The sequence below is a fragment of the Phalaenopsis equestris genome, unplaced genomic scaffold (assembly GCF_001263595.1).
Source record: "Phalaenopsis equestris unplaced genomic scaffold, ASM126359v1 Scaffold000002, whole genome shotgun sequence".
Taxonomy (NCBI): Eukaryota; Viridiplantae; Streptophyta; class Magnoliopsida; order Asparagales; family Orchidaceae; genus Phalaenopsis; species Phalaenopsis equestris.
In genome coordinates, this window is record NW_018164444.1 from 8725891 (window position 1) to 8742811 (window position 16921).

General features: G+C 30.9%; 1 protein-coding gene across 2 annotated transcripts in view; it reads left to right on the forward strand.

Annotated features, from left to right (window-relative positions):
* Window positions 1–614: 614 nt before the first annotated feature.
* The window catches only part of LOC110017855 (probable protein phosphatase 2C 60), a 38952-nt gene continuing 22645 nt past the window's right edge, over window positions 615–16921 (forward strand). Inside the window, exons 1-3 of one of the 2 annotated variants that reach the window (XM_020714996.1) lie at window positions 615–837; window positions 5353–5419; window positions 5529–5647. In XM_020714996.1, the coding sequence (XP_020570655.1) occupies window positions 5531–5647 (117 nt within the window). In that variant the 5' untranslated portion in view covers window positions 615–837; window positions 5353–5419; window positions 5529–5530. The remainder of the gene's footprint in view (window positions 838–5352; window positions 5420–5528; window positions 5648–16921) is intronic. The other variant, XM_020714995.1, reaches the window with a different exon arrangement.

The following is a 16921-nucleotide window of genomic DNA, read 5'->3' on the forward strand; positions in this document are numbered from 1 at the left end:
TTATAATCTTTTATATTGATATTTTAATAAATTTAACCGACATCCTAAAACTTTTCATGAGATCAATGTTACTTCCTCATATCATAACCACTCTCAACATTTAAGTGTCTTATGAATATCACAAATGAGTGAACTTGAGCTCACTAAATTTATCTCATCGATACACTTGATTTAACCATATGTATGCAAAATTTAAAAAATATCCAACTATTTAATTAACGCATTGAAGCTTCTAATTGAGTTTTAATTGTTTAATTTAAATTTATTTGAAGTCGAATAAAATCATTTTTATTAATCATTGGGTTCATATTATAGAGTCGTTCAGTTTGATCATAATTAAAATTATTAAAATTATCTTATCGAAAATGAATCGAGGTTGACACTAATCATGTGAACAATTTGATAACATATCAGGCCTAAGCATCACAATTTTGTTTTGGAATTTTTAATAAAAATGTTAATGTTTCATATATTCAATTTTGATTTTTTATGTGTTTATTCATGCGATTTTGCGTAATATAGCATTTTACTTGGTATCTTTTGCCGCGTGCCTATTTGTAGAAGTGCTGTGTCGGCTACTTTGTGGGCCGAGTGGCTCTGCGGGGGAGATAAAGATGCTTGTCAGAAAATTGTTATTTTTTATTTAAAAATCATTAATTTGTAAATATTGAAAATTAAAATTCAGAAATTGGAGGCGAGACGATGGATTAGAAGAGACCGTGTCTTTGATCTGCTCAGCCATCTCTCGAGTGCGCGTTGTTCTTCTTTACATTCGTGGGGAAAATCGAAAATTTTCTTTCCGCTTTGCCCGGATTCTCCTCAGATCGTCTTCAGCTCGTAAGCTCTTTTTTTTCTTGTAGACTGCTCGATTTCTTACAGCTTTTTTGCTATAGAGTTGACCTGTTTCAAGGCGCCCCTTCCGTTTGTCGGATCGTATTTGTTCTTTTGCCTCAGCATAGGGGACCGTTTTCTTAAACTGTTTTTCTCATTTTCTACTGAGAGATCGATGGTACTTACCCTGATTAGGGTTTTTGGATGGTTTTTCTTGAACATCTGTTTGCACTTTGTCTTAAATCTTTAATCTCTGGACGGAATTTGGTATTAGGGGATCCCAACTGACCTGCGGCATTGATGTGTACCTTCACATCTGTCGACGTGGATGATGAATTTTATGTGAAAGGTACTAGTTAGGAGCTTTGATTGATTGCGGTTGATGACGGTATGTGTACTTTGTTTGAGCATTGTGGATGCGGGCTGTATAGAAGTGATTTAGTAATGGGGTGAATTTTTAGCAATGGAAGATGAGCTTAGGGCGGGTTTTTTTAACGTAAATATTTGGATATGGCGGAAACTCAGTTCTGGAATTTAGTAATTGCGTTGCTTTAGAGAACATTGATAAAATTTAGTTTCAGTTTTTGGTACCTAACTTCTAGTAGTTGAGAAGTGAGTTTCAATTATGTTAGTTCAGAATTTACTTTTAGTTTTTCTATCTAAATTTAACCATTATAAGAAAATTTCAAATTAGTATAATAATTGATTTCATTTTTATTTTCTTAATACTGCTAGATCTACAACAACAACAATAACAACAACAACAACAACAAACCTTTATCCCACTAACTTGGGTTGGCTGCCTGAATCCCTTTTCTCCACTGCGTCCTATTGAGTGTCATATTTGCATTTAGTTGTAATAGATTAAGATCATTTTTTATAAAATATGCCCAAACATTATGCCCAAGTCACCCTAGGTCTACCTCTGTCTTTCTTAACATAAGTCGAATCTAAAACATCTTCTCTTCTAATCAGATCATCAGATGATCGGCATTTAATGTGACCAAACCATCTAAGACGACTCTCTTTAATCTTGTCCATCACTGAAGCTACACCAACCTTATCACAAATATATTTATTTCCCATTTTGTCTTTTAGCATCAAGCCACTCATCCACCTAAGCATTCACATCTCAACAACATTTAACTTTATTTTATGCTTATCTTTTAAAGGCAAACGTTCTGCGCCATAGAGCATTGCAGGTCTCACCACCATCTTATAAAATTGTTCTTTCAAGTCTAAGTAGTACTTTTCTATCATACAATAGACCCGATGCTTTCCTCAACTTTAACCAACGAACTTGAATTCTACTGATAGCATCCCTATTTATAGCACAATCACTTTGAACAATATGCTTAAGATATATAAAATGTTCAGATATTTTAATGATTTGATCAACCATAGTTACAACTCTGCCGCTAGAGCTACTACTACTAAAATTGCATTCTTTGTATTCAATTTTAGATCTACTCAAACGAAGGCCTTTAGACTCCAATTTAGACATTCGTAATTCAAGTTTTGCTGAACTCTTTCGCTAGTCTTATCCACAAGAAGGATATCATCAATGAAAGCATACATAAAGATACATCCTCCTTAAATGTCTAGTAAGAGCATCCATAACTAAAACAAAAAAGATATGAGCTTAAAGTCAATTCCTGATATAATCCAACCGAAATGGAAAAATACTTAGTCAATCCTCCTCTTATTCGAATATAAATAATAACTCTAGTTTATATATCTTTAATGACTTGAATATAAGTCATATCAAAACCTTTCTTCTCTAGAACTCTCCAAATGACTTCTCTTGGAATCTTATCGTAAACTTTTTCTAAATCAATAAAAATCATATGTAGATTCTTTTTACTCTCTCTATACTTCTCCATCAAACCTCTCAATAAATATATAGCTTTCATAGTGGACCCGCCTGACAGAAATTCAAACTAATTATGAAAAATATTTGTATCACGCCTTAACCTATGTTCAATTTACTTCTACCATAATTTTAAGGTATGACACATCAACTTAATTCCTCTATAATTTGCACATTTTTTTCATTCCATTTATTCTTAAAAATGGGGACCAAATACTCTTCTTCCGCTTTTCAGACATCTTTTTAGTTTTTAAAATAGTATTAAGAGTTTTAGTAAGCCAAGGAACTCTCAAATCTCTTACATATTTTTATACTTCAAGTGGGATATCATCACTGATTTTTCACCTTATTTTTCTTAGAAACCTCTTCAACTTCTTTTTTACTAGTGCAACGGTAAAATTAAAATGTTTTTTTTTATTATTAATGATACTAAGGTAACAAAGGTCGATCGTATTTTGGAAACTTCATTGAAAAGTTTATCAAAATAGCTCACCCACTTATGTTGAATATCTTTGTCTAAGAAAAATGTTTTTTGATTTTCATCTTTAATACACTTGAATTAAATCTTTACTTCTCTTTTTTCTTTGTTTGAATAGTTTATACACATATTTTTCACCCTTTTTAGTATCTAGTTTATTATAAATATCTCTAAAAACAGAATTTTGAGCATTACACATGTTCTCTTAGACTCCATACGGGTCACCTTCTATTTTTTTCCAAGTTCTCTAAGCTTTTACATTTAAACTATTTTTTATACACAACTTATATTTTATCTTTTATTGCACATTATTATTCCACTGCCAACTATTTTTATTTATAAAAACTTACTTTTGATTATCTAAGAACATCTTTTTTATACTTGTTTAATAATATTTGTTACATATATCACATAGAATTAGCTTTTTTGTGGACATCCCAAATCTTAAAATTTTGAAGTTAACTCATAAAAGATATTCTTATTTGTGTTTTTTCGGTGCCTCCATTTAATTCTATGACAATATTTCATTGTATTGTGTATCTTATATTTCTTTATCTTAAAATGCAGAACTAATAATTGATGTTCAGTAATTAGGAAATGATCTTAGAATCTGTACATTCTAGATGATCTTTTTTTTCTCGTAAGAAAATAATCAATTTATGTTTTATTAGATCCATTCTTATAAGTAATAATATGTTCATCTCTTTTTTTAAATAAAGAATAAATAATAATGAAATCATGCGCTAAAGCAAAATTTAATATAATTCTATTTTTTTCGTTAATCTCTCAAAAGCTATAGTCACCATGAATATTTCTAAAATCTATTATCACTCTACCGACATGTCTATTTAAATTTTCTCCAATAAAAAATCTTTCTTGAAGTGGTATCATTTGTATTAATTCTTCTAGGTCATTCCAAAATTTTTCTTTTGAACTTGTATCTAAACCTGCTTGAGGAGCATAAACACTTATAGCATTAAAAATTTAGTATCGACAATAATATTTAGGGCTATAGGTCTATCTCTAGTTTTATTAAATTTTACAACATTATCTTTCAAACTTTATCTGTAATTACACCTACACTATTTCTAGTGCTACTCCTACCTGAATACCAAAATTTAAAACACAATCTATCAATTTTCTTAGTTTTCTCTTCAACTCATTAGTTTCTTGAATACATAAGATATTTATCTTCTTATGAATCATAATATCTACTAATTTCATTAATCTATCTGTGAGAGTACCTGTATATCAAGATCTCATCCTAATATCAGTTTCATGGGCCTACTTTTTTGCTCGCATCCATTTGTAATAATGAAACTCTTGCTTATTTGACACTGCAATAATAATAATTTTATTGATAGGATGAACATTAAGAAAACTCATATCGGCCCAATGAAGCAAAAGAAATAAGTTCAATCAAAACAAACAATTATGGTTGAAATCAATTTTAATAAAACACACTTAATCAGTCCTGGTTGGAAGCCATTAGAATCTATTCTCAAATATATCGTCTAATGCATTGAAAACCTAAAAACTTTTTTTTATTTTATTTTCAAGCAATTGAACATAAGCCATCCGATTATGTTGTTTAATTAGATCTGTTTTATGCTGCTATGCCTCTCGCATATTATAGGATTAACAATTGACAAGTTAGCAGAGCTCGCTTACTATTACCTCTTTATTAATTGATGAATGTAAATGATGCTTGGAGGAAGTACGTGCTAGGGGCATGAACCTCTTGCCATTCTAGAGTTAGGGGAAAAGTTGAATGTGCTTTGTTGCCCTTAAATTGGAAAAAGGCAATTTTAATGACTTGGGAAGCTAAATGTAACATAAAAAATGCTTTTTCATCTGAAATTCTTATTCCAATTTCATGAAGAGCATAAGTTTGGTTCTTTATATTTAATCCATCAGTAAGATAATCCAAAATGTTTATTTGGCATCTGAATTTTGGTTATAATAGCATGACCCAAACCATCAAGCCTACCCAAATTGTTGAGATATGGCTAATCTTTGTGATTGCTAGCTATTTGAAAGCTATCTTCTTAAGGATATTTTCTTATTTTTCAGCTTCTTCCAGGTCACATTGGGATGGATGATGTTTTCTTTTCTTAAAAGCCTTAATTTTTGGACTGTATAAAAATACCTTCTCTCATCTTATACAAAACAGACTTTTGAGCTAAATCTATTTGATAGCAGCTACTCACTATTTTTGCCTTGAGGTTTATGCTGACCTGGTTAGTTTTTGCTGACTTGCTAATGTTTAACTTCTGTACCATTTTTCTCAATCTTTGTTTTATTTCTCTTTTTTCCACTGATATGCATTCTCTTGTTGACCTTATGCAGTGATGGGTATATATCTCAGTACTCCAAAAATTGAGAAATTTTCTGAAGATGGTGAGAATGAACGAGTTAGATATGGGGTATCTTCTATGCAAGGGTGGCGTTCAACAATGGAAGATGCAGTAAGTCTAATTGGTCACTTCTATAACCTATCATGATATCATTAAATTGCAAATAAATTGTAACAATTTTTTGTCGTAATGATTTGCAAATTTACAATATTGCACATTTTCATTATGTTTTGTACGTAATTGTTAAACCTTCTGATAAGTAGCTTTGAAATTTCTTGTGATGGCTGCATTCCCAAATAGAAAGTGCACGCTTAGCATATGAATTCATATAACTAAATGAGACATAAATATTAACCATGCTATGTTACTTCAATTTCAGTAATCCCATCTAGTTAGAAATGTAGGAAATATATCTGCATGCAAATAAAAATAGAAATTAATTTATTAAAATGATTAATTTTATGGTTTAAAATCATGCAATTCATATTGAGGTGTTTTTTGTTTGTGAGGCGTTGTTTGAAAATTATGTAGAGTCAAACCGAATGTAAAAATTAATATATTAGTACCATAGATTATAAATGTATTGAAGGAATACATATTAACATCCTAATATAGCAATGAGTGATAAATTGTGCCTTTTCAAAAAACAAATTATATATGCTACAAAGTATCATGTAATAATTTGCACAAAATAAAAGTATAATGTAGGCAACAACTAATCAAATTAATAATATACATCAAATAAAATTTACGTAAAATTTTGAAGTAAAATAACACATATAATAAGTTTGGCATAATAAATTTCTCTCACTTATATTGTTCAACATAAAAATTCTCAGAGATCTAAATAATAATATACTAAATAATCAAAAGCCCTTGATACTTTCATCATAATGAATAACATTGTTTCTTGCCTCTTTTTCAGTTTAGTCTATGTTTTCCCATTTTTCTTCTTCCTTTATCAGTACTAATTAATAATAAATTTGATAATATTTATTAAAGTTTAAGATAATTTGAAATACTTAAATTTTTATGGATTCTATTTTTTTTATCTATTGTTGTCTTGTGTTTATTGTATTAGTCTTATTTTTTGTCTCCATTAAAGAATTTAATGTTCAAATGTTCTTGTTATAACTTTGACAATATGATCTCATTATCATAATTTGATGATATATCTTCATATAGTAGAAATTCTTGTCATCCTTCAAATTGTTTTTCTTCAGATCTTTATCATTTAATCTCTCATTATATATTATATATACTGAGAAATTCATTCTTAAATTTGTCAAATGATTTCTCCTTTTTGTGTGAACTTGATTATTTAGCTTTTAGTTGCACTAGGGGTCATGTTAGTCATGATCGCATGATGTAGTTAAGATTTGTTAAAAAGGATAATTCTAGACACTATTAAGTGGGCCTTGCACATAGCAAGGCGAGATGTGCCCTCGTAAGAGTGAAGTGTACACAGTCATCGTGAATTTCTAAGCTTTAAGCCTCATTGCAGTTTGGCTAAAAAAATGCCGAGATGTGCTTTTTATTACTCAATTTTAAACAATGACTAATTCCAAATATTTTCTAAATGCATTACAAAACAATAAAATTCTACATTTTGATAGATGAATTGTTGCCTTTTGTTTCAAAGAGTATCTAATCCCATTGCTCATGTGATGCAATTTAACCCATTGAATGCCTCTCTAATTTACACAATCAATTAGAGTGAGGCTACTGTGTACCTCTACATTTTCGTTTTGCCCTTATGGGTAACATAATTGATTATAGAAGTTGGAATGAAACCTTGTTTACAGAAAGTATAGCATTTATAACCTTGTATGTAAACACATACATTCATGCATACCTTATGTTGGTTGCAAATTGTCTTTGTCTATTGTGTGGGCGAACCCTAGCATTCATTGCAGCACTGTGTTATTCTCATTCCCTTGCCAATGGCGTCTACGGGCGATCTTGTACTATAATCCAGCATTCGACCCGTGTGCTCCATGATTATCACATGCTTCATCTAGTGCTTGCCCAACTCTTTCATCTTCTTGTGCGAGCAATTTCCCATGCATCTTTGTTGCTACAAGTAGGGATCACCTTCCCTTATCTCACGCCACATTTTTGAGTTGGGTAGCTCCCCTTGGACTGTCTTTCATGTTAAGGCCTCAAAATATCATTTGTTTTAAGTTCCTTTGGCACTTACAATGACCCTTGTTCTATCTTTATCTTTAATTCTTCTCTCCAGCTATGAATTTTTGCTCTTTGTTTCTTTCATGCTCTTTTTGCGCTTTTATTGGCTCTAGATGGGGTATCTTTTATCATCCTAGTTTCTTTGGTTCCTCTTCATACCCTGGCATCTTATCAGATCCCACCTCCTCCTGCTCCTACATTAATTGCATGCTGTGGTTGATCCCTCTGTGAGGTAATATCTTATTCTAAGTGGCCTTAACATTTTTGAGGCTCATGTTATATCATTTTCGATGATTTTTTGCTCTTATTTGACATTCTTTACACTCATTTGCTAATTTTGTTCACGATTCAAATGCTGCTAGTTTTCAATCCCTTTTCACTTAACACGGTTTCATTTTTTTCTTCAGGATTCATAAACACTTTAACAGAAATAGCCTTCACCTTATCATTGGCAAATATGCTCTCCTCTTCTTTAATGTGGAGATTTCTATTCTCGACACGCCGCTCACTATATCAATTTTTGGCAAGTTCTTGTTGGTTGTCCCAATATGGAGGCATTCATAAATTTATGCTTGATTTTTATTTGATGGGTGATTGCTCCGTTGGGCTCATCGATTCTCTATATATCATTATAAACTTTCTTTAGAAGCATATTAAATCTTTTTTTGGTTCCCGACGCCTATATTATATCAACTAATATCTAATGAGTATATACTGAAATAGTCCCTCCATTTTAATTGCTCTATGAAATCCCGTCACTCTTGTTTGGATTGAATCTTCTTATATTTGTCTGTATTACTTCAACAAGTCTATCCTATTCTCTAGAGCTTCTATTTTTTAAATAAAATTACATGTGGTTGCCATGCCAACTTTTCTTTCCAAATTTTTTGTGGCTTGATTTTTGATGGAATGGGATGTCACATCCCATTTTTGAGGTGTAAATTGGGTACCCATTATCTGGGTATTGACAAATTGTTGTAATTTAAGAATATCATTGCATATTATGCTTGCCATATTTTCTTGCATAAAAGTTTAAATTGTTGTAAGATTTATCCTAAGCCGAGGAATTCTAAATATCAAGCAAATAAACTTTCACTAGAAGATCATATTCAACTTTCTACTGAAATGATGGAAGATTCTCCATAAGCTTAGATTTATTCTCAAAAGATGGATCCAATTCCAATTTCTTCTACAAAAAGCGGCTAATGTTGTGTCCCTTGGTGTTTGCCACCTCATTATCTACTAATATTATCACTTAAATAATCCTCAAGCTTTTGATACTCCTCAGCTGTATCATATTTATGAACACAATAATGATAATATATCTTGGTAGCTATCCGATTCAGATTGGAGCGTCCAAATTGTTAATTCTCTGCGCATAATAGATTTCATTTTCTTTATATCAAAAGAGGCAGGAGTTAGAAAAAATTTCTATCAGTGCTCATTTATATTTTCCAAGCATTAAACTAGACGACCCAATCAAATAATTTTATGATTTTCATGATTTATAGGGTGTTGCATCCTTGGTCTTTTGTTGCATTTTCTCTTATTGTACATATTTTATTGTCTAGTTAATATTTTGCTTTAAGAAAGAAACATCTATACATCAGGATGTGCTTTGTATTTATGTATTTTTTTCTTATTCACCTTTATTTTAGGTTACAACCATAATCATCGTCTGTATCTTAACTACTTATAACTTGTTAACTCTAGTTTATGCAAATCTTTTTGCATAACTTAGAGCAATGTTGTTCTTTGATCCTTCCATTTTTATTAATATCCCTTCTACATTAATTCCATCGCCCCAACTCAGCTTGATGCCATTAACTCTCCATTGGATTTAACCAAGCCATTTAACTTTATTCTTTACCATGTCTTCTTCAAATTGGGGTGCTCAAATCATCTCTCTAGTATTATCATTTTATTATTTAAGTTTTTATCACACATCCTTTTATTCTCAGTTTTACCACACTCCACTTAGTTATCATTTACTCTTTCATGCATACTCAAATTTATACAACATGAATTGCTTTTTTGTAGTTTTTTATGATTTAGCTTTTAATTCCGCATGATATTTTCTTATCAAATGGTTTTCTTAAATCACTTCTCCTCCATTTCAGTTTACTCAACATTAATTCTATAGTCGTGTGTTATTTATCCTTATTTTTTTTATGATAGGTTAATTTCCAAAATATCCTACCGATTATTCTTCTGTGGTAGATTTAGTTAGAGTATCACATTTCTTCAATTTATTCTCACCATATAAAATTGTTGTAAAATGATTCCTTATGTAAAACCATATTTCAAAATTGATCCTAAATTTGTCATTTGATTATATAAAATTTATGAACTATTTTAGATCTATTTTGTATAGTCGAGGAACTAAATTCGAAAAAAGTGATACTCTGAAATAAAATTGCCCATTTACAAAAAATTGGGGGATTGTTTTGGAGTTTAAGTTTTTTGTAATAGATCAAAAATAGTAAATCCTATAATTCTTAAACATTGATTAGTTTTTTTGTATGATTAAGAAGTTTCACATTAGTTAATTTTATTAATCTTTACTACGATAATCTTACGCTTATCTTTTTTTTTAATTTGTATTACTTTTGAAGAGGCTTACTATAAAACTTATTGTCTGCATATAAAGTTATTTCGAGCAATGTTAAGCTTTATATTAATCAAATTTTAATTAATATTATTTTAAATCTTAATCTATTTCACAAGTAGTAATATGTATTATAATTATGTTTTCTCTAAATATCAATATTCATCTTAGATTTCTTTTATAAGTATTTTTTATGGCAATGTCAAAAAGATACATTCTGTAAATGCCTGATGTAGCCCAATTAGCCCAATTCTGATTAAACACTATTTAAAGCTTTCATTATTTTTTATGATATCTATTATCCTACTATACTTCTATTTAGTAACTTTAGCATGCCTTTGATGGTGTAGGAAATTTTTTTGAATGTACAAATTTTGGATTAGTAAACATGTAAGTTCATGATATAGTTTTTAAGGGGATATAAAATTCATAATCATTAGCTAAACTTACTAGAAGAGAAGTGATATTTAAGTGTAAGAAGTCTTTGAGATTTATTATAAAGTAGATAAGTGATATCTTGTGAACGGAGAATCATAATTACATGCTTAAAATGGTTAAATTTCTCACTTGAGATAGAAAATTAGCGTATGGACTCACAAAGAAATTTTGAGAACCTAAAATATGGTTTAACTTTTGTAGAGAAGAAGTCAATTATATCTTATTTTATTGTAGTAGGAATGTGAATGCTATGATGGATATGGGATAAAAATTAGATATGATGAATGGAGTAATTTTTATATAAGAGAAGTGCGGAGTACCATCTAGATGGTAGTGGACGTTAGACAAGATGATTTTGACATGCACAATAAAGGGCAGAAGATATATGAATATTAGTAAAAGATGGAATTAATATGGATGAATTAAAAACTAGAAACTATAGACCAAAAGCATCATGGCTAACAATTGTTACAAAATGCTTGCATGAAATAAAGTTATCACCTTATGTTGTACTCAATGGTTATAAATGGAGATGCTGAATTCATAAAGCTAACCTCTAATCATTAAGATGAGCCTAATAGTTTGATGATCACTAACATTCTCTTGGCACTACTTTTTGTTAATATCTTTTAAAACAATTCTTATATTGCCTAATTTTTTGTACTTTCATGAACAGAAAATCTTATGAAGATATTTTTATTTCTCTCTATACTTTTTGGGCCAATGAATTAGCATAAAAGTCACTTTCATGATATTTACTTTAGCAAAAACAACAAATTGATTGTCTAATACTAAACATAACTCTTCTAGTGTTTTCTTCTTTTAGCGTTTATATTTATTTCATCACTCATAATTTTGATAATCATATAATTTCTATAGTTTCTAACTATTAGTACTAAAATATATTCTCTTCAATCTTTCAGTGTACTTTTTTGACCTTTAGGTTTGTCAAGAAGTTTCTTTAACTATTTTGGTTTGCTATCTTTAGCTGCTCCTGAAATCTCAATAGATATTTCTGAAGTCGAACATTTATATTTTTGCTTAATCTTCAAAGCTAATTCAATGGTATTTTCTTATTAATTTATATTATTATTTGCAGGCCTTTCTATTTTTCTCTTAAATTAATTCTATTCCTAAAAATTCTCATTAATAATTTCTCAAGATCACTTATGATTTAACTATTATTAGCAATGTTTAAACTTGCACAATTCGGTATTGAGGCATTTACTATTCATGGGGTGAATCATTAGCCTCACAATTTGAAAATTGCGTACTCAAGATAAAAATATAAATAATAGCATCATAATTCGTAAAGATATGAAAGAAAAATATATTAATATCTTAACATGATAAAAAAGTGATAAATTGCATAAAATATATATAAGATAAGTTCAACATAAAAGATTTTTACTCTTATTGTCCAACATAATATTATCCATAGGTGTAAATAAGATAAAAAATAATTAGAAGTCCTTAGCACTATCATCACTTAAGGGGTCTTCATTGGAATCATCACCACAACGTATATCTTTCTCCCATGCTTTTTCATTGTTTGAGTCAGGTTCTCCCATTCTTCTTCATCTTCAACCTCAGTCACCTTTGTTTTTCCCATTCATATATGAAAAATTAATCAATAAAAAACTGAAATTTAATATTCAAGAAAATGTCAAACATTTAAATCATTAAAATGCATTTTTTTTACTTCTTGTTGTTTAGTGTTGAATGCGTTACCTTTTCATATCACGATCAAAGAAATCAACATTTAGATCTTGTTGTTGTAACTCAGTTGGTGTGGTCATCATCTAATGACATATCTTCAAAAAAAAAGAGGATCCTCATCATCTTTCAAGCCTTTTTTTTTAAACTTATATGTTTCAATTTCTTCTTGTATATGTGATATACACCAAAGAATTCTTCATTAAGGTCGTCAGTTGGTTTTCTTCTTTTTGTATGGATTTGATTATATGTGCTTGAATTACACTCACATTCATATGATGAACATGTAAGTCCTTGTGCTTCAATAGCAAAACATTGAAGCTCTGGAGTACCATTATCAAAGTGGATACACCATTCAACTATATTTGAAAAAATATTATGTAATTAAAAATTTAAAAAATTATGCTCAGATACTCGATATTTATTTCAATTTACAAATTAAATATTAAAAATTTTATATGGAGGGCTTTTTATAACAATATTTTTTGCTTGTTATAGCCCAAATAATTTTTTTTTTATTCCTAAATATAATAAGTAGCATGTCAACAGTTGCTCTCTCATTTCGGTCGACAATCAATCTATCCATACAATTATAACCCCAATTTGATCTCAGGATTGGTGGATTTATTCTCAGTATATTGAATTCTAGAGTTAATGAAATATCCAGCTGCATGCAAATGATGGTGGAGTGGAAGCTCTCAATTTTCATCAATAATATTTTAAATGTCTCTATAAGTTTCATCTTCTCTTTCTAGGTTATAATGTTATTAACTCATTCATTGTGTTATAAATAAACCCCATTACTAGCCTGTTCCTTGCATCCACTATCCTAAAGTCTCGCACTAATGGTCTAGTGGTGGTTATTGCATTGCGACACTGGACCAAAACCTTTACAAGTAATTTTTTTTTATTTCTTTTCTCTTATATTTCTACGTCCATGAACTAGTGGAAGTGACCATTGCCTCTAATGGTTGTCTAGCTTCCAATATACTCTGTAGAGTTAAAACGGCTATAACAAATCTTCTTGCAGTAGAGCGTAGAAGTTCCTTTATAGTAAATTTTTTCAAAGAATGATTGTAAATAAATTCATTTATCTTCTTGGCTTTGGTCAGAGCATCTTGACGCTGTAACAATTTAATAGTTCTCTCTAATATTAGGTCTATTCAATATGTAGTACGAGGTGTCTAGTATAAATCTTTTTTCTTCATCATCAATTTTTTTTTTCAGTTGCCTTATAAGCACTTGCATTATCCATCACATCTGAACTATCAATTGCTCTCCAGTTTTATCTATCACTTCATCAGGTTGTCCAAAAAATGTACTCTGCATCCTTCACCTAATCAGACACTTCGATAGATTTAGAAAAAAAAAATCATATGAATTATTGATTAGAATGTTAATCAAATTTCTATTTTTTATGTCTATCAACCCGTCACACATGATTATAACTCCCGTCTAACTCTAGGTTACTTAATCCTCTTTTATGCCTTTCTCTATATTACTTAAATTTTCTTGCAATACCCATGTTCTCAAGTCCTACATAGATTAGACTTTCAAGCCTTGACTATAAACGTCGATAGAACGCATCATATTAAAATAAGAGATATTGTCACATTGAATGGTATCATTCTCATACAAAAATCTACCAATCTCCATGCAGATATATTTGTGTATCTTTCTGACATGGTCGACATACATCTATGCTATAGCTATCCCCTTTCAATAACTCCTATTATTCTCCACATTCAACATATATATTGATCCAAGAGATCTCTTGCATCTCTATTAGACATCAGTAGCGGAGGTTATGAGGAATCCTTGGCACTGTGCTCACTTCCATAGTAAGAGCCGACATTAATTCTATCATTAAACTATTGTTGTGTAAGATGCTTTTACATCATTGATTTTTTCATATAAGAGTGCATTTACTCTTTGAATGTTTTTGACATTATTTCACATGGTGCAATATTTTTATGTGAGCAACAGAGGTGTCCTTTATTCTTGCAACACCTCCTTTAACTATATCTTGTCACAATAATTCATTTCAAGTAACATGTCTTATAGTTGCGTCCAACATTAACTTGCATACTACTCCATGCTGGATTTTTTTGATTGCCCAATGTGAATTTCTCCTTGCCTCTAATCATTTCTCATACAACTTGAAAACCCTATAATAAAAATTTTGTTTTCAAAATCAAGTAAATTGGAAGTTTGAAATTTAAGCAAATGTTAAAATTCAACCCTAAAACACATGTACTCAATCTACTAGAAAGTACCTTACAGTCATTCAAACTCATAACTACCACCCAATTCTTAAATACCTACATGTCGAACACTTGATTTATATTTTTTTTACATTTATAACTCCAAAATCTTTCATATCAAGTCAGTATATTGTAAAGTTTAAACAAGAAAATCATCTTATTGTATGGAAAATTAATGCGAAAGAGTCACCTTTTAATCTAGTCGCGGAATAAGATCATAGTATTCGAGAAAATCAGAACAAAAATTTAAACAAAGAAGAAAAATTAAAGCATTCAGAAAGACACAAGAATTTCACGTGGAAAAACCTAAGAACAGAAAAAAAAAACTATGTATATAGATCTTTCTCTGCAACAAGATATAGATCTTTCTCTACAACAAGACTCAACACAACCCTGACAATCATAATCTTCACTACTGGGGAGAAGATCTCTGTGTAATTACTCCTTTTTGTTGGAAACCCTTCACAACAAGCCTTACCTTGTAGCGCTTGCTACAGTACGACTCCTCTTTTAGCTTGTAGACCCACTTGTTGTGTTGTGTTCTTTTGTCAGTTGGTAGTACCGTCAAATCCCAAGTCTGATTTGACCCCAAAGATTGCATTTCTTCATCCATGACAAGCTCTCACTCTCTTGAATCTTCAACTTGAAGCATTCTAGTTTAGCCACTATTAGTTAATAACAATGTGTAAAGAAGAAGAATACCCTTCTATGGTTTGTTTCACTCTGCTGGATCTTCTGACTTTTGTAGCAGGTGATTGAGGAACTTCCAGTGCTCTTTTTTATTGAGCACTACTTCTTTCTCCATCTTCCCGATCACTATCTCCATATATCTGGATTCTTCAGAAATAGCTGATGGAATACCCCGAGTTCTGACCCTGTCCTTGTACATCTCTATTTCGTTCAATGTGATGTCCCTGCTTCTGATAAATTTTTAATTCTGATAATCCTAGAACTTATACCCATACTTATCTGAGGTATATTCAATGAAGTTGCACTTGACAGTTTTTGGTCAAGCTTGCTCGTAGACTCTGCATCAACATACATATACAGAATACACAAATACCTTTAAAAGAGATAAACATACTTTTTTGTCACTCTAGGCTTCTTCATGTAAGTCTTCCTCCAAAGGTACTGGTGGACTACAGTTTATCAGATGAACAATTGTGTTTTCCGCTTATGCCCAAAATTATTTTGGCAAGTTTGCATGCAGTCTCATGCTCCTAGCACACTCTGTGATTGTTCTAATCATACACCATTCTGTTGCGGCGTCCTTGGGGCAATGAACTCATGCTTGACCCCCTCTGTAGCATAGATATTCCAAAACTTTTGATCATGGTACTCACCCCCATTATCTGATCTGAGACACTTCAGCTTCAAGCCTCTTATTTTTTACCATAGCCTTCCATTTTGTAAAGACTTCTAATATATCGGATTTTTTTTTTTTTAAGAAATAAACCCATACTTTTCTCGTGTGATCATCAATGAACATGACAAAATAGTGAAAACCTCTAATAGAGTAGGACCTCATACATCAGTATGCACTAACTGCAACTTTTTGATTTTACCATTGATTCTCTCTTGGAGAAAGAAAATTTCTTCTACTTACCATATATATAGTCTTCACAAAAATCCAAATCAACTGATTACAGGACTTGAAGCATATTCTTTGAAAGTAGGAAATTTAATGACAAAGAAATTATTAATCAATATAAATTTGAAATTTAATGGTTGAAATCAATTAATAGAATACTTGATGTAATTATGACAAAGAAATGACACGTATTTGCATAAATCTGTTCCAAGCAAAAACCAACCTCATGAGGATGAAAATGCCGAGGAAGTAGCGGCTTTAAGGTTGAGGAGAGAACGACTCTGGTGGGAAGAAATTGAAAGGGGGAGTACGTGGTTCTTTTTATGCATCAGAGGGGAAGTCACATAACGACGGATCCATATCTTTCTCCAGATCTCACGTCGCCATCGAGGGATCGTAGTATTTGCGGCTTTGTTTAGGTTTGGGGCTTGTTTGTAATCCTCACAGTCGTTGATCCCGTCGATGCCTTCTTCTCGGGCAAGATCCTCGCGACTTCCTCACTAGAGAAGACGGGAAGAGGAGATAGAAGATTGGATCGGGGCAGCAGGGTAAAAAAATACGTGAAACGTCGGGCCGCGGGG